Below are 22,138 nucleotides of genomic sequence, written 5' to 3'. Positions count from 1 at the left end.
ATCGCAGGGCACATACAAACAAACAACCATTCGCACCCACGTTCACACCTAAAGGCAATTTAGAGTCTTCAATTAACCTACCATGCATGTTTTTGGGATGTGGGAGGAAACCGGAGTGCCCGGAGAAAACCCACGCAGGCACGGGGAGAACATGCAAACTCCACACAGGCGGGGTCAGTGATTGAACCCCGGACCTCAGAACTGTGAGGCAGACGCTCTAACCACCATTGAAATGGAGGGGGAAAATAAATAAATAAACAAAAACAAAATAAAAGCTTTTTCAAACACCATCTGGACGTTTTAAATTGTGCTGAGCTGATTCAGCAGCTCACCTGCAAAGATCAAGATCCGACGTCTGTCTGTATGCATTCATTATCTACGCACTCGGTCTCAAAGGGGAGCAAGATCAGAGATCAGTTAACCGCGTCTGCTGCACATCTGTTTGCACAACACGGGGAAGCCTTTACCTTCAGTTCAGTCAAATAGGATTGGTGGAGCAGGCACAGTGGCTGCGTGACCTGCGACAGAGTGACTCGTTTTAAATCACAGACCACACAATGCAACCACACTCCATCCAGCATTGGAGAAAACTGCATTTAAACTCCAAAACAAGAGAGAGAAACACTGTCTCTTTGTGGTTGCTCGAAGAACTGCAGGAATATTTAATCATGCTCATCACAGTACAGTGCCTCCACCTTCAAACTACCTCCATTTCAAAAATGTTTATGGCACTCTCTCAAATACGTGTAAGATGCTAAAAGATGTCGCCACGGTAAAACTAACAAAAACAGAGGTAAGGTTTTGTTTTGGGGTTTTTTGCTGCAAATACTGTAGGACAGGATCCCAATAAAATAAGCAAATAGAGGGATTTGCAAATATGTAAGGTTCACTGTACATCATTACAACTCACATGGTTCTATTGCATTGTAGTGGTGTGTGCAGTCCATCCATGAAGTTACCAAATCAGATTTTTTTGCCCAAAATAACACCAGTGACTCTCAAGGTATCGTCAATGGCTTTATGCGTCGGTCAAGTAACAAAAACAATCACACAAACGATAGCAACAATTTGCAATATCTATAAATATCTGTTGTGTTTTAAAAGGATAAGAGGATTTCTTACAATGACATAAAGCGCCAAAACAAGACGTATAACACATTTCAGTGGTCAGGTTAACATGTCAGTTAATTGGGTATCATAAGAGCATTTCAGAATATAACATTTTGAAAGGAAAAAACAGGTAATGGCTGCAATACGTTGACGACTGGCTGCAAAGGTAACGTGTTTCTTGAAGTTCTTACAGAATGCTGGTTGAATCAGTCTTGTTTTTCTTTACTCACACAGTGTCATGTGACCTCATACTCGCCTCATAATTTACGTCATCCATCCGTTCTCCACAAATGAGAATGAAGTAAGTGTTCATTCTGGTGGCATTAGAGATGACTGGGCACTGGGATTATAGGCTGAGAATGTTGCTGTTTTCAGTTGGTTTCTACCGATGTGTATTTAGAAGCCTACAGTTCGAGCTCCCCCAACACCTCCAAAGCTTTTACACTCACCTAGCACGTCTAAGAATAAATGTTATCAGGCATGTCAAGTTCTTCAGCAAAACAGAGGGAAATGAAGGCACAGAATTGGAGCACCACACTCGCACTCGCACGCACGCACACACCCTCTGGTGTATAAAGAGGGGTTTTGATGACGTTATTAGATATTTAAAACTAAATGCTGCACCATAAGAGGTTGTTTAGTTTCAGGGTGTGTTCCAAAACTGCAGTGGCTGCCGCGTCAACTCAACTATACGCTTACATTGTAAAGAACTGTGTAACAAAAGGAATGATAGCGCAAGGTGAGAAGGCGGCAAATATTGGGTTGAATCAAACTGTACAAAAGGATCTGTGATGGAAAATTACCTAAAGAAAGGTTGTATAATAAAATGGACTCAAGATTTTAAAGTTGTGTTCCTAAAACAATATATTAAAGATATATTAAAGATGTCTCTGAAATAAATTTGTTCCATTGAAGTCAGCAGCAGAAGTCTCACAACTGACACCGTATGAATTATGTTGCTTCAACAATGTTGTACTTCGGTCCAAATTGTATAAAGCGCTAATCTACCTTGGTACACCACTGTGCAAAAGGTTCTTCTGAAGCTGCATGTATGTGGCTCAATCACAGCTATAAAATGGAAGTCATTCAAAACGCGCAGTTATATGGTTTTTAATGGTAAAATATCAGGATGTATGATTGGTCGTCTTAGGCACACCTACACAACTTACGGATATCCATAAAAGTACTGTAAATACAAGGTTTGTCAGAAAGGTTCTAGGACTGGTGTCACAAAAGAAATATTTCAAACTCAATTGAGTTTCCCCCTTCAATGTGGGCCAGACGATCAACTTGCACGTCGACAAGGAGATCCTGTGGGGTCTGCTTCGTTCAGTGCGCGAGAAGAGAGTTCCGGCAGGAAAAACTCATGGCTGCTTCAGCATGACAATGCGCCGGCTCACAATGCCCTGAGCATTCGACAGTTCCTGGCCAAGAAGAACATCGCTGTAGTGGGGCAACCTCCCAAGTTCAAGGGGATCATCGAGGCGACCGTTTTAAAGACATGGACACCGTGGCAACGGAGCTGCAGAGGATCCCAGAAGAAGCCTTCCAGGAGTGCATAAAGGCGTGGCTTAGAAGGCTGCAAAAGTGCGTGAGACTCCAAGGAGAAAACTTGCAGTCTGTAGTTTGGATTTAACATATACCTTTTGTGACACCCCGCCTGGAGCTTTTCTGACACACCTTAAATATTACAAAACACTTCTTGGTATGATGCAGTGCAGTTCTACAAACTACAAGCACAATAATAAAAATATTGTTAAATTCATACCTTTCTCACAGTGACACTAAACATGAGTGCAGATTGTTTAATACAACTCTTGTATTGGATCTCACTAGATTGTGCAGGTGTACCTAATGTTTTGGTAAGTGACAAGTTAACTCGATCTATATTGCTGCCTCTCACTTGAAGGCTTAGTATTGCCTTATTTTCCAAAGACGTATGGCACCAGGTCTTAATTCCAGAGTTCAGTAATAACTGGCTATACTTGTTGAAGGGGGCAAGAAGAAGTGAAAAGAAATTTGTGTTGCTGACTCTTAGCTGCCTGACTCCAATGGAAGTGAGCCTATGAGTGCATTGCTCCTTCAATTTAGATGTTTCTCCCTCCGTTGATGATGTTGCCGCCAGGGGGGGCGATGTGGATGGAGTCCAGAATGGGCCGCAATATCTGGCCAAACGGTCTGGAGATGAAAGCAGATTAGATTGGTGCCGTCAACGGAGTCCTTGTACAACTAATGAATAAGTAGGGATTTAAGTGTTCAGTAAGCTTATTAAATGCATATACGGTAAACCTCATTCACGTGCCATATGTTTACAGAAGACCTTTATCTTGAAAATAAATAAAAAAATAAGTTTTTATGGGCTAAATTAAAACACATCACCCAACATTTGCAGATCTGAATAAAGCGGTGACTTCTTTCGTAGAAGTTAATGAATGCGACAGAAAACCCTTAAAAGAACTTCAAAATGTATTCATATTGTATGTTTGCTTACAAACACTGTAAAGGTTACGATACAGTTACAAAGCATCTCTTACAGCTTGCATGATAACAGAAGCAACAAGTCACGCCTTTTTCTTTGCTTCCACAAACAAACTTTCCTCCCTGACTGATCATATGAAGGCTATAAAAAGATTGGTCTTCATCAGTTCGTGGTTTTTTTTGTTGTTGTTTTTTTTTTAAGAGTAGTACAACAAGGCCCTCTTGGCCAAGTCTCTCGAGAGATTCTAGTCTCAAATGAGACTTTCTACCTGATTAAATAAAGGATAAGCATAAGAAATCTCAGACAGTAATACGAGTGGGCGGGCGGGTTTAAACTCACGTGGCGAGGACTTCGGACGGGAGGTCAGTGATGTAGGAGGGGATGGGCATGCCTGTTAGGAACTGAGCGACCTCGTTGGTGAACGTATTGCAATTGTGCTCAAACAGTCGATACCTGTCACCTCTGGAAAAACACGAGAGAGGACGCTTCAGACAACTGCTACTGAGAAGGTCCTGTGGCAATAATAAATCCTATACCAGATTTATTGTTCTGTCATTGTTAAAACACCGGTAGGGAGAAGCTATTTTACTAAAGTGTTGTTCAACAAAAAACTTGAGAAAAAGCACATTATTTATTAAGTTGTCAAAGTACGCATACATACATACATACTACTGAACACACACAAAAAAAAAAAAATTCATTTTAAAGTTAAATTACTAATTATCGTTGACCTTGAAGGCTAAAGTCTCAATAAGCTATTTGGATTTTTGTGTGGAAAATAAATATAAATTGTGTGAAGATGTTTTAAAGGACACCTGTAAGTGCTTTCTCCCAAGGACGAGAGATATTCCATGAAGATCTCCTCTGAGACTTCGGTCTCACCGAGTTCCACAACTGTGTCTGGAGGTCCCAGCATTGTTCCGCCCTGGAAAACGCACATCAAGAATACTGAAAAACTAGCCAACCTTTCATTGGACCAGATCTGAAACAATCTGATCACTTGTAAAATTACAAAAACTAAACCACAGGGGCAATGTCATAGTAACAATATGTGAAAAATGTACTGAATGAAACATGACTATTATGAGCACTGGATTGAAAAATAGCAATTAAATCTGTCTTTCTGCACTAGCCTGGTTGAACATTATGCTGCGTTTTTACTGTTGTGTTGTTGTTTTCCAACATCTAAACATTTTCATTGAATTTGTAACAGAATATAGTTGCCACTTTGAATATTTTTTCTATTTAATCATCTTTTATGTATTTGTGTATCTGATATAATTTGTTTGTTTAGGCTTATTTATCTTCATCACAGAACTTTGAACAGTAGTGTAAACTATATATATATATATATTTTTTTTAAAGTCACTAAGGAGGAGTGTTTTGACTGGCAAGGTTCCCTTCCATCAAAATATATTTTTTTCCTAGTGTTTTATGCATAATGTAGGTCAAAATGAGTCTGTGACCTGGTATGGTTTGTGGGCATTTTCAACCCAAATTATTTTGCAAACCCGATTAAAGGACAAAGATTACGAAAAATTATTTTTTTTAAATGTGATGGAAGGGGGGACCTTTAAATGAACAACAAACTGATCGAAAGGTTATTTACTTTAGTAGTAAAATGATAGCAAAAACTGTCTGACATACAAAAAGTCCTTAACTTTTATTGACTGTGTAAGGAATAATTAGCTAATATTCTAAATGTAAAACATCATACAGTAAAAATGACTTACAGGTGAACAGGTGGAGATTCCTTCTCCTCCAAAAAAGAACTCATCCCCATACGCCACTATGGCGGTGTGCCTAGAGAAGAAAAACATCAACTATTCCAGAATGGGCTGGAATAATTTTTCATGAGTTTTATCATTTTTCTAGAACCCACAATAACCCCACCAGAGGTTGGTTTAACATCATGTGCTACAAAAGGGTGATAATCTCATTTGCCAAGCAAAACTCCAGCTGACAGGCAAACTTGAAATGACTAAGCGTTTTAAGTAACCATGCGTTAAGATGAACAGGATTTGGTTTCATACCATATGCCATCCAGTTGCTTTCCTGTTAAAACCAAAGAAAATGCGTTTTGAGGTTGAAGGTGGCAGGAAAATATTAAAAACAAAACATTTGATTTGTAGAATTTGTGCATTTAAACCCAAACAAAATATATCTTTCGAGATAGGAACGGGCATCACATTTGACACATTATTTACACATGTCATTCGACGTTGAGAACTATATTTTAAAAATAAACACAGGTTAGTGGGAGCAGAAAGCAGATTGTATGATGCTAGTGTGGCCAGGGGCAATATCTCATTTGATGCTCTGTACTCACCCAGCATGATAGGACTGAGGCTGCGTGCCATTCCCCTTGATAAATCATAAATATATAACTGTACATTATATCTTGTAGAATTCTTGTCCATAGTGGAACCTCCTAGAATAGTTTTTCAGCGGTAGATGTCTACGAATGAAACCTTTCGAGTCACAGCTGACTGGGAGGGCCTTTAAATATGATGTCATTGTAAAACATACACTTCCGAGTCAATGCATTCAGAATAAAGGTTTTAACCACTAAAAGGCACAAATACAACTCGAAATCTGTAAATTTATTTTGAAAAACAACATTTATTTCCGGTATTTATGTTGAGTGGTAAATGACATGACAATTTATGAAGAGTCGGATATTTTTTGACGTAAAGTGTTGGTACCGAATCGTTACCAAAACTGAACTGTTATTATTAAAATTATAACATTAAATTTAATTCTTTATTTCCCTTTTTACTGTAGCACGCCGAATGGGGAAGTGGTACACGATTGAGCCTCTGCGGTGGATTCAGGCGACCACTGGGAGGCGCTTCTCTGCTTAGAATTATTTGAGCCATGGAAGGGGGCGCTAATGAGCAAATGACGCCGAGTTTCCGCCTTTCTATATGACAAAGAAAAGTATGTTCCCAAAATAGCCTGGCGACGGCTGAGCAGCTGATGAGATCACTCATCAGAAATGGCTGCCACCGGAGTGCTTCCCTTTATACGGGGGGTAGACCTCAGTGGGAACGACTTTAAAGTAAGAATTTGAAACCCTATTCGCCGAATTAATGTGGGTATCTGATTGTTCAGAAAATTGGCGAAATACGGTGCAGGTGAACGGAACGCCAAACAATTGAAGACCTAAACACTAGTTTAGCTTCACGCTAGCTGGGCGTTAGCCAGTTGACAGATATTTGACATGAGCTAGTACAGTCAAACGGCACGCGAAACATCGTGACCCAAATATGCACAAAATGTGATTCTTACCTGATTAACCGTAGTGTGTTGTTGTTGTTGTTGTTGAGCAATGCTGTTAGTTTCCATTCGCTAACAAAAAAGGCAAACTTGGTCACAAAATCAAAATCAACGAAGAACATTGAAATGGTTTATTTGTGGAAAGGAATTCTTGACCATGTTTTCATAATTTGGCAGTGCTGACAGCTGCCTTGAGACATATGTGTAATCACAATGTTAACTACACTTTTTGGAATTAACTCCCTGTAATAAAAGTATCTTGTTCCATAACAATGAATGTACAGTACTTAAACATTTATTAAGGTGCCTGGTGCTGTACTGCCATATTCAACTTAAATATAACTAAGTAATATGCCAGTGAAGCGATATGATCTCTTGTTTTCTTGCATCAGTGTACAGTGCTTTGCAGAAGTAATGGACATCCGCGAAAGTCATGAAAATGAGAAGAGACCAAGTATCAGGAAGTGCTTTAATGCAGACGGATTCAATTTCAGTGTGCTTTCGAGGTTTTACCATTTTGATGGTAGTTGTACAGGGATCAGGAATTTACCTTTTTAATCGCCTCATTTGGGATGGCTCTCTTGTGATAGAAATTAATCTAGCTTCAAACTTTTTTTTCTCAGCAGGAATGCAAGTAAATAGCTGTACAGTAATTTAGCATCATAATCAAAACATGAGATGAGAATCAGCACCTCCAAATCTGAGACCATGGTCCTCAGTCGGAAAAGGAATGGGAGATCGACAGGCGGATCGGTGCAGTGTCTGCAGTGATGCAGACTTTGTATCGGTCCGTTGTGGTAAAGAAGGAGCTAAGCCGAAAGGCGAAGCTCTCGATTTACCGGTCGATCTATGTTCCTACCCTCAGCTATGATTCCGTCACGACCCACAGCTCGTGACCGAAACAACAAGAAATGAGTTTCCTCCGTGGGGTGTCCGGTCTGTCCCTTAGAGATAGGGTGAGAAGCTTGGTCATCCGGGAGGATCTCAGAGTAGAGCCGCTGCTCCTCCACATCGAGAGGAGCCAGATGAGGTGGGTGGGGCTTCTGATTCGGATGCCTCCCGGACGCCTCCCTGGTGAGGTGTTCTGTGCACGTCCCACCGGGAGGAGACCCCGGGGACGACCCAGGACACGCTGGAGAGACGTTAGCTGGCCTGGGAACGCCTCGGGATCCCCCCGGGAGAGCTGGATGAAGTGGCTGGGGAGAGGGAAGTCTGGGCGTCCCTGCTAAAGCTACTGCCGTCCCTGCTAAAGCTACTGCCACCGTGACCCGACCTCGGATAAGCGGTAGAAAATGGATGGATGGATCAAAACATTACATTTAGTTTAAATAAGCCCGCGACCCTAGTGAGGAGAAGCGGCTCAGAAGATGGATGGATGGATAGTTGAAATAACTTTTTAGTTGTACTAACCATTGCAGAAACATTAAATGTTTTTTGTAGTTACTAATTCTGTTTATGGCATAAATCTTACATTGGGTGGTGGTCTCATAAATGTGTCAAGTGCTGTACATGTGTTGTTTGACATCAGGTTCAAATTCAGCTAGTAAATTGATGAATTTAGACCACGTTTACATATTTGTTGTCAGGTAAACAAACCTCATTAATATGTCTTCAAGGGTTTCGTCAATATTTCATCATCTATTTTCTGTACCTTTCAGGGAGGCTATTTCCCTGAGCATGTCAAATGCATGAGCAGCCTGCGATGGCTCAAATTGAACAGGACAGGACTTTGTTACCTCCCAGAGGAGCTCTCCTCTCTGCAGAAGCTGGTGAGAACTACATTGCTGTTTACTTCTTAGCATGGAAACTGTTTATTGCATAGGTTGTGAAGGTATTTTTCATCCGCAGTACAAATATTTGTACAGTACAGTAATTATAATGAAAGACCTACTTATCATTAAATCTTTTTTTTTTTTTTTCCCCCCCCTCCCCACTCTGACACTACCATGCAGTCAGTCATGTGTCACGTCTCATTGCGTAACGGTGTTGCTCCAAATACATTTGTTTGGAAACGAATTTGGTTAACAAGAAAAGATTGCATCAGTGGATTTCTTTGTGCAAACGTCATCTGAGTAACATCCATTTCTGTTTAAACGATCCATATTTGATGGGATTACTGTGATCAAAGCTAACTTGTTTGATTTTTCAATTAATAGGTTAATGAGATTAGCTTGTTTACGCAGAGGGCAGTCACTGTGTTGAGCAACTGCCTGTGGTCACGCAATTTTACTGTAATATGGAGAGTAGGTGGTACAAAGAATATTAGTATCCTAGCATTTGGAGTGACTTCTACAAGGTAAAGCTTTGAGTCGCACTATGGTGAAAAGAAAATGCAACTGTTTTTTGGAGAGATGCTCCATCTCAGCTGAGGGGCACAGTCACCATTTGCGTGTCACATCGCTCTGACATCTCCTTGAATGCCCGCATGAGTGCGGTCTGCAACAAAAACATACAGCAGAGTGCATATTGAATTTCCCTTTGAAGGATTAAAATTTGTGCAAAAAAAACATATTAACTTAAATAATCAGTGTGGTGTTTTGTTTGAAATCATTGCATGACATACTTTTGTGTTTTTATTACTTTCTTAGGAGCATCTTTCAGTGAGCCACAATAGTTTGACTACCTTACATGGGGACCTCTCCAGTTTGCCAAACCTGAGGGTAATTAACATGTACATAACACAATATACAGTGGAAGCTCTGAGGTCAAACCAAGTCGGTTTTGGGGCACTGGAAACAATTTTGTGTGGTTATAATCTATTCCAGGGTTCAACAATGGCCAATATACAACCTTTATTAATTGTGCCGGCAATAAGTAGCATTGTACCATTCAATGGGCATACTAGTGTAGAAATGTGTTAACCACAGTAGAATATAATGTACAAATAATCAATACTGTACACATCTATAACTTGATAATACATCAGGGACACTGAGTGCATCATACTTCTTCAACTGCCATATAAGTACAATAAGACAAGAAGTTAACCTCTGTAGACTAAAACTTAATAGTGTACTCACCCTTAACAAGCTACAGGCACAGTAACAAATGTGAGGAGGGAGAATTATTGCTTTTTCTTGCCACATAGTATCTTCATTCAGCTGACTGGGCTCCACACATTACGTTTTGTTTTTTTTATTTGTAATGTTAACCGATTGCCAGAACAGAGGTGAGTGTACAGCTTTTCCATTAGCAGTTCATCACACACATCATCACATTCTTCCTACACAAAAATCCGATGACTGCAAAACACTTTTGTGGAATTCATCTTTTGAATGATCACATACTCAATTTGCTGAAATTTCAGTGCACTTCATGCATGATGCGGTTTGACCTCTGACTTTTGTGCGATTGAAGCATATTTTTTCTGAAAATTCTCTTCACATTCTAAATTACATATTTGTCCTCTGTGACATTGAACTTTAGTTTAGTGTTTTCCTGCCTTACTACCGTCACTTTATTTAATGTATGGCAACTTGTTATTTAATGTAGATTAAAAGTGTTTTGCTTTTTGTTCAGGCTGTGGTTGCCCGTGCCAACAATCTAAAAAACTCAGGAGTCCCAGATGACATCTTTCAGCTTGATGACCTCTCTGTGCTGGTAACACAGTTTTCTACTTTTATGTTAGGATCACTGAACACCGAGCGACGCAACTAAACTAGATCATCACAAATAAAATTACAGTCGGCAACTCAAACCTGCACACCTGGCGATTGACCCTCGCACACATACCATCTCGCTGTAATGGAAATACTGCGACCTTTTTGTTTTTATCGGGAAACAAGATTTTGAGGCTGGAATCCACCATACATTTATTTTCATGACTCATAGGACCTGAGCTACAACCAGCTGACTGAGGTCCCCAGAGACCTGGAGAACAGCAGGAACATGCTGGTGCTCAACCTGAGCCACAATGGCATCGACTCAATCCCCAACCAGCTGTTCATCAACCTGACAGACCTGCTGTATCTCGACTTGAGTGACAACAAGCTGGACAGCCTGCCACCCCAGATGAGACGTCTTGTTCATTTGCAGACTCTCATCCTCAACAACAACCCGCTGATGCATGCACAGTTGCGGTAAGAAGGCTTGACTTCTGTCATTTTAGTTATTTTATGATTAAAAAGGAACAGCCGATCACCGAACTGTGACCCTTTAGTGCCCTGAAGTCTACTCATCTTAAAAACAGAAAGATTACTGCTCTATTTATGTTTATATGTGATTTTTTAAATTGTTTTTTTAATTTATTTTTTCTTTTGGGATGGGGTTGTTTTTTGCTTCTCCATTTTTGTAAGCAGCCAGCTGCCTGCCATGGTGGCATTACAAACTCTCCACCTGAGGAACACCCAGAGAACACAGAGCAATATGCCCACAAGCTTGGAGTGTCTGATGAATTTAGCAGGTAACACACACACTTGTGCCCACAGTATTGTTTTTGTTTTGTTTTTTTCCCAATGACAAAGTTTTTGTGGGCTAGAAAAGTTTGATAGCTGAAGGACTACACCACCCTGTTTTAGGTGTTCTCAACTGTTATAGATATCACACTTTGTTCTCCCTCTCCCTCCCTACAGATATTGACCTGTCTTGTAATGACCTGACTCGGGTACCAGAGTGCCTCTATTCACTGGGCAGTTTGAAGAGACTCAACTTGAGTAGCAATCAGATATCTGAACTGTCGCTCTGCATCGACCAGTGGACCCAACTCGAAACACTGAACCTTAGCCGCAACATGCTCACCTCATTGCCTGTAAGGAGGTTTTTTTTGTTTGTTTACTCCATGTGACATTCTGATAATTGAAATAACAGTTAAAAACTCACTGTATCTCTTTCTAGTCGGCTATCTGTAAACTGTCCAAATTGAAAAAGCTCTACATGAACTCCAACAAACTGGACTTTGACGGAGTTCCACCTGGCATGGGCAAATTATCCAATCTCACAGAGTTCATGGCGGCTAACAACAACCTGGAACTCATCCCTGAGGGACTCTGTAGGTGAGCGTAAGAGATTATACAGTGTATAGAATGCTTTGGGATAGGATTACACTCCACACATCACTTTATCATCATGTGTATCTTTTTTGCTGTGTAGGTGTGGCAAGCTGAAGAAGCTCGTCCTGAACAAAAACCGCCTTGTGACGCTGCCAGAGGCTGTCCATTACTTGACTGACTTGGAGGTAAAAGACAAAGGCCCGAGAGCAGTATTCAAGGCGCCTTCATGCGGACTATTTTACTAAATCCCAATAATTTACATTGTCGTCACACTGCTGCAAATTGTTTGAATTTTATGAACAAATATTATATACATATATGTTTATGTTCATCTTTCTAGATACTGGATGTGCGCGAGAACCCCAACCTGGTCATGCCTCCGAAACCAGTTGATCGGGGTGCCGAGTGGTACAACATTGACTTCTCCCTGCAAAACCAGCTACGACTGGCTGGAGCCTCACCTGCCACTCTAGCCGCTGCTGGAGGAGGTGTGTGTGTACACATGAATGTGTTTTAGTTAACTATTTCCATTAATCCCAGTGGTGACTGTCCTTGTCGCTACCTTGTCTTAAACTATGCTTATTTTACAAGACATCATTGAAAAGCCAAAAGCATACATGTACTCTTCCAACGTGCCTTGTTATGTTTTAAATTGTCCCACCACATGGATTTGTTTGCACTTGTGTGTGCAGGGGCCAGCCCCAAAGATCCCCTGGCGAGGAAAATGAGGCTAAGGAGGAGGAAAGATTGTTCCCAGGACGATCAGGCCAAGCAGGTGCTGAAGGGCATGAGTGATGTCGCACAAGAAAAGAAGAACCTGGAGGTAAGGAAAAACAGCCAAACATCTCAAAATGAAATGAGAAGTCCTTTTCAAAGAGCAAGATTTGATTACCTTGTCAACATTTTGCAGGAAGATGGAGATTTGAAATATGGAGATTTAAAGGTCCGGCGCTGGGATAAGAGTCTGGAAAAGCCTCAACTGGACTACTCAGAGTTCTTTATGGATGCCGCAGGGCAGGTAATGTTCTCTCCCTTAAAACAAACCCACTATTATTTCTCCTCTTTGTGTGTCACAAATGCACAGTAAGCATGTCCCCTCCTCACTACAGGTCCCAGGTGTGAGCGTGTGGCAGATAGAGAATTTTGTTCCCATGCAAGTAGATGAAACGTTCCATGGGAAATTTTACGAGGCCGACTGCTACATTGTCCTCAAGGTGACCAGGCAGGCAGCCAGCCAGCCCCAGCCATCACTGACATGGAGTAGTCAGTATGCAGTTCAGACTTGGCTTAAAGTTCTCTCTCACTCTCTTGGTTGTAGACGTTTTTGGATGACAATGGTGCGTTGACCTGGCAGATCTACTACTGGATTGGCCAGGAAGCCACGCTCGACAAAAAGGCTGGCTCCGCCATCCATGCTGTCAACCTCAGGAATTTCCTTGGAGCGGAGTGCAGGACAATAAGGGAAGAGATGGGAGATGAGAGCGAGGAGTTCAGTGAAGTATGTAAAAGCAGCTTCTTAGTGCATGCAACTATGTATAGTCGACCCCCGCATAATTGCAATTCGGCACCTGCAGATTCACCTATTTGTTGATTTAAAAAAAAAAAAAACAATTTTTTAGTCTTTTTAGTGGTTTATCCCTGCTTGTTCAAGAATTTCTGGGGCTTTAAAAAAATAAAACCAAAAAATATATATTTACATGTATTTTTTTAAACCCCTCCAAAAAGAATTTAAATTAAATAAAAATTATAATGGGGGTCATCTGCGCATTTTTGCTATTTGCAGTTTGGCCCGGTCCATGTCCCCCGCGAATAGCCGGCCGGGGTCCACTGTACACATATATGTCAACGTTCACATGTTGTTTTTGTTATGACTTTCTGTACAGCCTGTCAAACCTGATGACCTTTTACCTGCTGGTTTAAATGACAGTTATTATCTCATGTTCAGGTGTTTAACAATGAGATCTCGTACATCGAGGGAGGCACTGCCAGTGGATTCTACACGGTGGAGGATACACACTATCCTGCCAGGTAGGTGACACGCTAACTGTCTATAATTTATTTGAGCCTCTCCCTGTGCTAAAAACCAATATTTGTGTCTTTTATCAGGCTATACAGAGTTTATGGAAAGAAAAACATCCAACTCGAGTCTGTACCTGTGAAGTCTTGCTCTCTTGATCCACGGTGATGCTCTCTCAGTTCTCTTTTTTTCTTTTACTTATTTGCACTTTACTTGAATTTTAAAGTAAAGTGCAAATAACTGCCATGGGTCTGTTTGTGTTATATTACTGGTACTTTATATGTATAATAGTTTTTCATCTCTGTTCGGCAGCTATGTGTTCTTATTAGACACTGGACTGGAAATCTTTATCTGGAGAGGAGCCAACGCTACGCTGAGTGGCACCACAAAGGCCAGGTCAGGGGATAATAGTGGAGTTAGTTATTCAGTTTGGCACACTATCTATTCTAGAAGCCCAGGAGTTAATTGCGAGTTTAAATCTGTTTTAATGATGTATTAAATCATTAGTGGCACATAGCCCAGCATGCTCATTGTTTTCCCCTTTCCAGGTTATTTGCAGAGAAGATCAATAATAACGAGCGTAAGGGGAAGGCAGAGATCACAACTCTAAGGCAGAACCAAGAGCCTCCAAATTTCTGGGAGTTTCTGGGAGGACAACCGGAGGAGATCAAGAAACACGTTCCAGATGACTTCACAGCCATCAGAACCAAACTATACAAGGTAAACCAAACATTTGGATTAGTGTAGCAAATCAATCCCCAGAATGAAAGTACTCAGAACAAAGTATTGTTGATGTGTTGTCGTGTAGGTGGGTTTGGGTCTTGGCTACCTCGAGCTTCCACAGATTAACTACAAGCTGTCTGTTGAGCATAAAGACCACAAGATCAAACTGGACACACTGCCAGAGCTCAGACTGGTATGTTAATCCAGTTCAGATTAGCTAGAACAGGCTCACAACTAATCCCAAATGATCCGTACAAAGTCAAAAAGTAAATTTTTGAACTGTACTCTGATCACACTTGCTTTCCTAATCAAATGCCCAGTTTCCATGTGACCTAATTCCATCCACCCAACACTCATCATCTCCTATTTTCACCGCCTCCCTCAGCTGCAGTCGTTGCTGGACACCAAGTGCGTGTACATTCTGGACTGCTGGTCTGACGTGTTCATCTGGATCGGGAGGAAGTCTCCCCGACTCGTCCGAGCTGCAGCCTTGAAACTGGGTCAGGAGATTTGCTCCATGTTACACCGGCCCAAACACGCAAGTGTCACCCGAAACCTTGAGGGCACCGAATGCCAGGTAACGCTTCCTAATATTGCGCCATAAACTTAACCTGACTCGTACTATTGGTCTTACTTGTTGAAGATAGTGAGGCAGTCTTACAGCCTTGGTAAGACATTTTGGCACAGACACTTCAACCAAGGTAAAACAATGCTTAGGTAACTTACAATGCTTAGGTAAAGGTTGGGAGTAACTTGATTACTGTACATAAATTCTCACTTTTTGCTGTAACTAAGTTTAAGTGTATATAATACATGTTTATATTACACCCCTTGCAATCAGTTCTTTTTCTCTACATTCTTTAGGACCTGGGAAAACCAATAACTTCTTTCGCTCCTGTGTTGCCTGTGTCTTTTTTGTTTAAGTCTCACCGTCCTGCATGGCCAGCGGTCACTGATAATGCAATCACTGCACAGAATAGATGGGCAAATTGACCTCTGATTGATGTCAATCAGCTGCAATGGTTGTCCTCCAGTTATCGTTTTGAATTCGCATTGGGTGTACATAAGTACACACAGGTTTTATTTTTTTATTTTTAAAGTTAAGTTTAGTTTTAAGGTAAAAGTCACACATTAGAATACTGCAGCTGTTTTGATGACAGTAACAGAGAATACAGAGATGGCAAAATTGTAACAAGTACAGTGGGTCCTCTGTTCACAGCGGAGTTTGTTTCTATGGTGGCGACATAACACAAATTTGTGTCGGAACATACCATAGTCTATCATTGACGCAGTAGCAAAGTCATAATAAAAGTAAATAGCTGTGCGAACCCCTATGAAGAAAGAAACAATTGGATCTAAGTTTCCCTTGCCCGGACCCGGGTCACCGGGGCCCCCCTCTGGAGCCAAGCCTCCCTGGTGAGGTGTTCCGGGCACGTCCCACCGGGAGGAGACTCCGGTGACGACCCAGGATATGCTGGAGAGACTACGTCTTTCGGCTGGCGTGGGAACGCCTCGGGATCCCCTCAGAAAAGCTGGATGAAGTGGGTGGGGAGAGGGAAGTCTGGGCGTCCCTGCTAAAGCTACTGCCACCGTGACCCGACCTCGGATAAGCGGTAGAAAATGGATGGATGGATCAAAACATTACATTTAGTTTAAATAAGCCCGCGACCCTAGTGAGGAGAAGCGGCTCAGAAAATGGATGGATGGATGGATGGATGGATCTGTGTGAAAAACACATACATAGAAAACAATCAGAATCGTAAATATGCCGCCCCCGCTCACTGAATGTGGAGTTTTGTGCTTTGTGAGTGTGTATTCTTATGCCGCTGCGCAAGGTAATTTGTAACCTCGAAATGTAAAGTGAGGACGCTCAGTGATTTATTAAATTATGGAAGTCATTTATCCAGGACATTAAGTTAATAACTGACCTTTGAAACGCTCTCCTCCTGTTTGTCAGGTGTTTAAGTCCAAGTTCAAGAACTGGGACGACGTTCTGAAGGTGGACTACACCAGAGCTGCGGAGACGGTGCAACAGAATTATAACCTACAGGGAAAGGTCAGTGATAAGACATGACAAGTAGGGCTGGGCATTGGTAAGAAGCTCACGATGGGATTTGCTTGAGATACTTTTGGTTGCAATTCGAGTCAATATCGATATTGATTTCAATACTCTATTGATTTAGTAAGAAGTAAAAATTATTACAAAATAATATTGTTGATTTATAAAGTAATAGTTAATTTTGACAACAATTTTGACGTTTACATGGCATCAAAACTATGTCATATGTCACGGCACATTTTTAAGCAATAAAACATCTGAAAATAAAAAAATATATACTTGTGCATAATGAGTACAAAAGTAAAAAAAAAAAAAAAACATGACAGTTGTGTATAAACACCGAAAGGGTGTGCATGTAAACTTGAATAACTTATTTCCCCTTAAATTATAATTTTAAAAAATGCACTATAAGTTGTGTGTGTATGGATGACAAAAGTAAACACTTGTCAGCTCTTTATTGATAATGTATTGCAAAACATTGATGAATTGATACTTTTACCCACCCCTAATGACAGGACAGATTTTTCTTATTGAAAATGTTTGCTTTTGTTCACGAGGCGTTCGTCTCTTCTCTCTGTCAGGTGAAAAAAGACACCGAGCAGAAGGACCAGATGAAAGCCGACCTCACAGCACTTTTCCTTCCTAGGCAACCGGCCATGCCTCTCACAGAGGTAACACGCATTTCCTGACCGGGCCACAAACAGGCGGTCTCCACTGATCCATCTGTCCGTGCTGTGTGCAGGCAGAGCAGCTGATGGAAGAGTGGAACGAGGACCTGGATGGCATGGAAGGATTTGTGCTGGAGGGCAAAAAGTTTGCTCGTCTTCCAGAGGAGGAGTTTGGTCACTTTTTCACTCAGGATTGCTACGTCTTCCTCTGCAGGTGTGTGTGTGTGTGTGTGTGTCTGTCTCAATAGCACCTTCACACAACCGTTCCACAAAATTGGCAAATCAGAGGTGTGAACAGTAGAGCTGGCATTTATTCAGCTGCTTCCTGCATTCAGATAATTAGATGCACCAGTGTCTTGTTTGTGACATCGGCAACTGCTTTCAACACTTAACTGGTGTGCCCTATTAATCTCTGGTGTTAAACTTCCTACTGGTGGCCAAGAGTTGTGTAAAACCATCTCACCGTGCTTTGGCAGATACTGGGTGCCTGTGGAGTACGAGGACGACGAGAAGAAAGAAGGCGAAGACAAAGGCAGACAGGATGAGGAGGACAAACAGCCGGAGGAAGACTTCCAGTGCGTAGTGTACTTCTGGCAGGGCCGACAAGCCTCCAACATGGGCTGGCTCACCTTCACCTTCTCTCTGCAGAAGAAGTTTGAGAGCCTCTTCCCGGGAAAACTTAAGGTAACATGAGCAGTCTGCACACACATGAAGAATGACGCCTTCTAAATATTGAACGTATGAATCGTATGCTCCATGTTCTCCTTCATTCAGGTGGTCCGTATGACCCAGCAGCAGGAGAACCTCAAGTTCTTGTCCCATTTCAAAAGGAAGTTCATCATCCACAAAGGGAAGAGGAAACAGAAGACTGACTCAGCACAGCCCTCCCTCTACCACGTCCGCACCAACGGGAGTGCACTTTGCACCAGGTAACGTCCAACAACGCTGCACTCTGATGTCCTCTGTGTCACCTGTGAGTGGAACCTTCATTTTATAAGAAAAAACTGTGCTCCCGATCCTCGGTAAAGTATCTGCACCATCTCGAGCTGAGGCTTGTGTCAGATATCTTAGACGAAGAACCCTACAGTTCAACAAAACTGAGTAATTGACACCCACCCTAAAAGGTTTGTAGTTGCCTATAGATGCCACAAGATGGCAGCAAAGCACTTTCCCCCCCCATTCGATCTTGACTAAATGAAGCTCCTCCCCTAGCTTTGAAATTGTTCCTAGGCCATAAGATGTCACCAAAGCAATATTAGAACATTAGACCAAGGTATTTATTGTATTTTTCTTTTTTTTTCCAAATAACCGAGGATATGTCCCCAGCTGGCGGCACGGTGGCCGACTGGTTAGAGCGTCAGCCTCACAGTTCTGAGGACCCGGGTTCAATCCCCGGTCCCGCCTGTGTGGAGTTTGCATGTTCTCCCCGTGCCTGCGTGGGTTTTCTCCGGGCACTACGGTTTCCTCCCACATCCCAAAAAACATGCATTAATTGGAGACTCTAAATTGCCCGTAGGCATGACTGTGAGTGCGAATGGTTGTTTGTTTCTATGTGCCCTGCGATTGGCTGGCAACCAGTTCAGGGTGTACCCCGCCTCTTGACCGATGACAGCTGGGATAGGCTCCAGCACGCCCGCGACCCAAGTGAGGAGAAGCGGCTCAGAAAATGGATGGATGGATGTCCCCAGCTAAAAAAATAGGAGAATTGGAGAATGCCGAATCACAAATATGTGGGGATTTGCTGTGAATAAGACCTCCAAGCCACAGTTGAACTACTTCAGACAAACTCTGATGCCAATAAGGTAGCGTTGGTTAGCTAACACCCCAGGATAATTCAACAGTTAGGAGCACCCGCCAGAGTTCCTCCTGAAAATGCTCTCATCACCTGCACTTCCTCTCTCTAGACTAGCTCTGTTTTTAACAGTTTGACACAGTTTTAGCATAGGTAACGCACACAAATGTTTGACTGCCTTGCGGGCAATAGAAAACGCATTTAGGTACCATCTTTAAATTACATATTTCAGACAGGTATGGGGTAATACAGAAAATAACCTGGATTACAACTGCGAAATGTCAAAACTAACATGTTGCATCTTTCCCTCAGAACCATCCAGATCGGAACAGACTCCAGCAATCTCAACTCTGAGTTCTGCTTCATTCTCAAAGTGAGTGTTGTTTCGTCCTCGATCCAATCCACCGAAGAGTGCAAACACTAACGAAGCGTCCATGTGGTGCGCAGGTCCCCTTCGAGAGCACAGACAACCAGGGCATCGTTTACACTTGGGTGGGCCGAGCCGCCGACCCGGACGAGGCTAAGCTGGCCGAAGACATCATGAACAGCATGTTTGATGACACCTACAGCAAACAGGTACCACAACAGCAACATTGTGGCCCTTCATTGGAATACACAAAACCCATGTCTAACCTAAAATGGATAAAGAGGCTCTCATTGTGTAGCCTTACAACACAAACATTTAAAACCTTTTTGTGGAAGGATGGATGAATTTGTGTTTTTGAAAGTACACCCATGCCTTGTTTGCTCTCGTAGGTGATCAACGAGGGGGAGGAACCAGAGAATTTCTTCTGGGTCGGCATCGGTGTTCAGAAGCCGTACGACGAGGATGCGGATTACATGAAATATGCTCGTCTCTTCAGGTGAGTTTAAAGCCAGCAGCTCACTGCATGACGCGGCCGAACGATGCTGCACAATTCAGTCGTGCGGTGTGCGGGTTTCCGCAACTAGTCTTCAGGACTAGTTGCTAGCCCTCTGCGACTAGTTTGGCTGTGACTCCAAATGTCGAATTGTAAGTGAATGGCGTCACAACAGCACAGATGTTTTCGGCCAATCGAAATGCCAGGTTACATCTTTCGCAGCAAAAATTGCATTTATGGGTATCAAGTGAGAAGTAAAAATAAGCAACGGAGATAATGTTTGCACAAGTGTACACACCCTCTTCATTCAATCACAAAATTAAAACACCTGCCGCCATTTAAGTGCCTCTGATTAAATGAAAGTTTAGATGTTCTAGTAGGCTTTCCCTGACATTGTTTTATGCTTTCTTGGAAAATAATTGAACAAGAAATTATACCACAAACCGTATTTGATTTTGGAAAAAAATAAAATCCACCGCAAAGTGTGATAACTGACATGTATGTCGCTTTTGCAACTGTAAAAATACCAGTTGCCAAACCACACTGGCGTCGTTTGTTAGCTTGAGCTTTTTAATAGCCACTGAACAGAATAAAAGCCTACACTTGCAGTAATGACACTACATAACTTCTGGTAACAACCCAGATTAAACTTTGATCTCCTTCAACATACAAAGATCTGTCAGTGTATCATTTTACCGTATTTTCCTTCATCCAGTCTGTCCTTCCTTTCACCCGTTTCATTGCGGTTCAATAAAATAATAGAGGTGGCACTTGAAAACGTTGTCCTCTACTTTTCAGGTGTTCCAATGAGAAGGGTTATTTCTCAGTGTCGGAGAAGTGCTCTGACTTCTGCCAAGACGACTTGGCTGACGACGACATCATGTTGCTGGATAACGGCCAAGAGGTAGGGAGCAATTGGTTAAATGCTGTTCTTTGGGTAAAGTCTAACCTTGGTGTCTTGTCACCTACAGGTGTACATGTGGGTCGGTACTCAGACGAGCCAGGTGGAGATCAAACTGAGTCTCAAAGCCTGTCAGGTCAGTAAAAAGTCATTGTTTTTGTCATGGTGGATTTTGTACCACCAACCCTCCTTTGTGCATCTTTGCAGGTGTACATCCAGCACATGCGTTCCAAAGACACCCAGCAACCCAGAAAACTGCGACTAGTGCGCAAGGGAAACGAGCCGCACTGCTTCACACGCTGCTTCCATGCCTGGGGGGCTTTCAAAACTCCCCCAGCGTAAACTTTCAAGCTGCCAACTTCCTCTATTGCAGCGTGTCCCAAACCTTTTCAGCTGATCAATATTACAAGTTGGGGTTACAAACAAAAATATCATGTACGGCTATACCACTAATAGTATATCAATTAATGTTAGAACAACAAACAATCAAAAAGTAATTTGCCAAGAAATTGTGCCTGCTTACAGCATTTTATTCGATCTGATAAAAGACGGCATTCTGGTCTATTGAGATGAATGCCATCTGGGAAACAACGCGGCTTTACTAGGTCAGAACATGCCAAGTTGTTTGAATCCTAGTACATGGAATAAATATGCTAATGGCCCTTCCATAGACTAGTCTTCTGTTATGTGATTTTTAACAGATTATTTGCAGCACATCTGCCTACTGCTGAGAATGTTTGGATGACACTTATGCTGTAAATGCTTGGTGCCATTTTGCACAGCTCATCTGAAGCTCATAATTTTTCCGTGGAGAATTTTAAATGGGCTTTTCTGTGGAATGTTTTTTCTACGTACTTGATACTGTATACCGTACACTGATCGATGGTAATGCTGCACCCCTCATTCCTTATTTTAGCCAGCATGCCATGCACACATCATGAGATCCTTTTGGGTGATCCAGTGTGCAATCATTAGAACCTCTTCTTATTCACTCGGACGAAAGTTGCTTTCATGGCGCTTTGCAAGCGAAAACCACCACGAAAGATTTTACGGGTTTAAAATCTACAGATATTTTAAATGGAAGCTCATATTGTATGACAGCTCTAAATATACAATTGTGTATGAGTCCCACACGCTCCTGATGCCACCTGCAGATGCTTTATTTATGTATTTTATATTATAAAAAATAAAATCTCATCACTCATCTCTGTCTAATCATTCTTGTCACTTTACTACCGTATGTTGTGTTTAAGTAGCCAGGC

General features: G+C 41.9%; 2 protein-coding genes across 2 annotated transcripts; one reads left to right on the top strand and one right to left on the bottom strand.

Moving 5' to 3' along the window:
* Window positions 1-1,004: 1,004 nt before the first annotated feature.
* desi1a (desumoylating isopeptidase 1a) lies at window positions 1,005-6,079 on the bottom strand. Its single transcript, XM_061700320.1, has 6 exons — window positions 5,919-6,079; window positions 5,623-5,644; window positions 5,323-5,392; window positions 4,405-4,514; window positions 3,929-4,051; window positions 1,005-3,288 (listed from the first exon to the last, which is right to left on the bottom strand). The coding sequence occupies exons 1-6, from the start codon at window positions 6,007-6,009 to the stop codon at window positions 3,198-3,200; spliced, it is 507 nt and encodes a 168-aa protein (XP_061556304.1). The 5' UTR covers window positions 6,010-6,079; the 3' UTR covers window positions 1,005-3,197.
* A 477-nt stretch (window positions 6,080-6,556) lies between these two features.
* On the top strand, window positions 6,557-22,073 carry flii (FLII actin remodeling protein). The gene is made up of 31 exons (XM_061701638.1): window positions 6,557-6,650; window positions 8,527-8,637; window positions 9,457-9,528; window positions 10,388-10,468; window positions 10,700-10,947; window positions 11,167-11,270; window positions 11,440-11,615; window positions 11,702-11,859; window positions 11,957-12,041; window positions 12,197-12,344; window positions 12,549-12,679; window positions 12,767-12,874; window positions 12,966-13,070; window positions 13,175-13,354; window positions 13,802-13,884; window positions 13,963-14,037; window positions 14,186-14,269; window positions 14,422-14,593; window positions 14,682-14,789; window positions 14,982-15,173; window positions 16,554-16,652; window positions 17,237-17,326; window positions 17,398-17,537; window positions 17,800-18,007; window positions 18,098-18,252; window positions 19,428-19,488; window positions 19,563-19,691; window positions 19,872-19,978; window positions 20,774-20,879; window positions 20,947-21,012; window positions 21,084-22,073. The coding sequence occupies exons 1-31, from the start codon at window positions 6,588-6,590 to the stop codon at window positions 21,216-21,218; spliced, it is 3,780 nt and encodes a 1,259-aa protein (XP_061557622.1). The 5' UTR covers window positions 6,557-6,587; the 3' UTR covers window positions 21,219-22,073.
* The last annotated feature ends 65 nt before the right edge of the window (window positions 22,074-22,138 follow it).

The sequence above is a fragment of the Phycodurus eques genome, chromosome 16, assembly GCF_024500275.1.
Source record: "Phycodurus eques isolate BA_2022a chromosome 16, UOR_Pequ_1.1, whole genome shotgun sequence".
Classification (NCBI taxonomy): Eukaryota; Metazoa; Chordata; class Actinopteri; order Syngnathiformes; family Syngnathidae; genus Phycodurus; species Phycodurus eques.
This window is presented reverse-complemented; position numbering and strand designations above follow the sequence as displayed.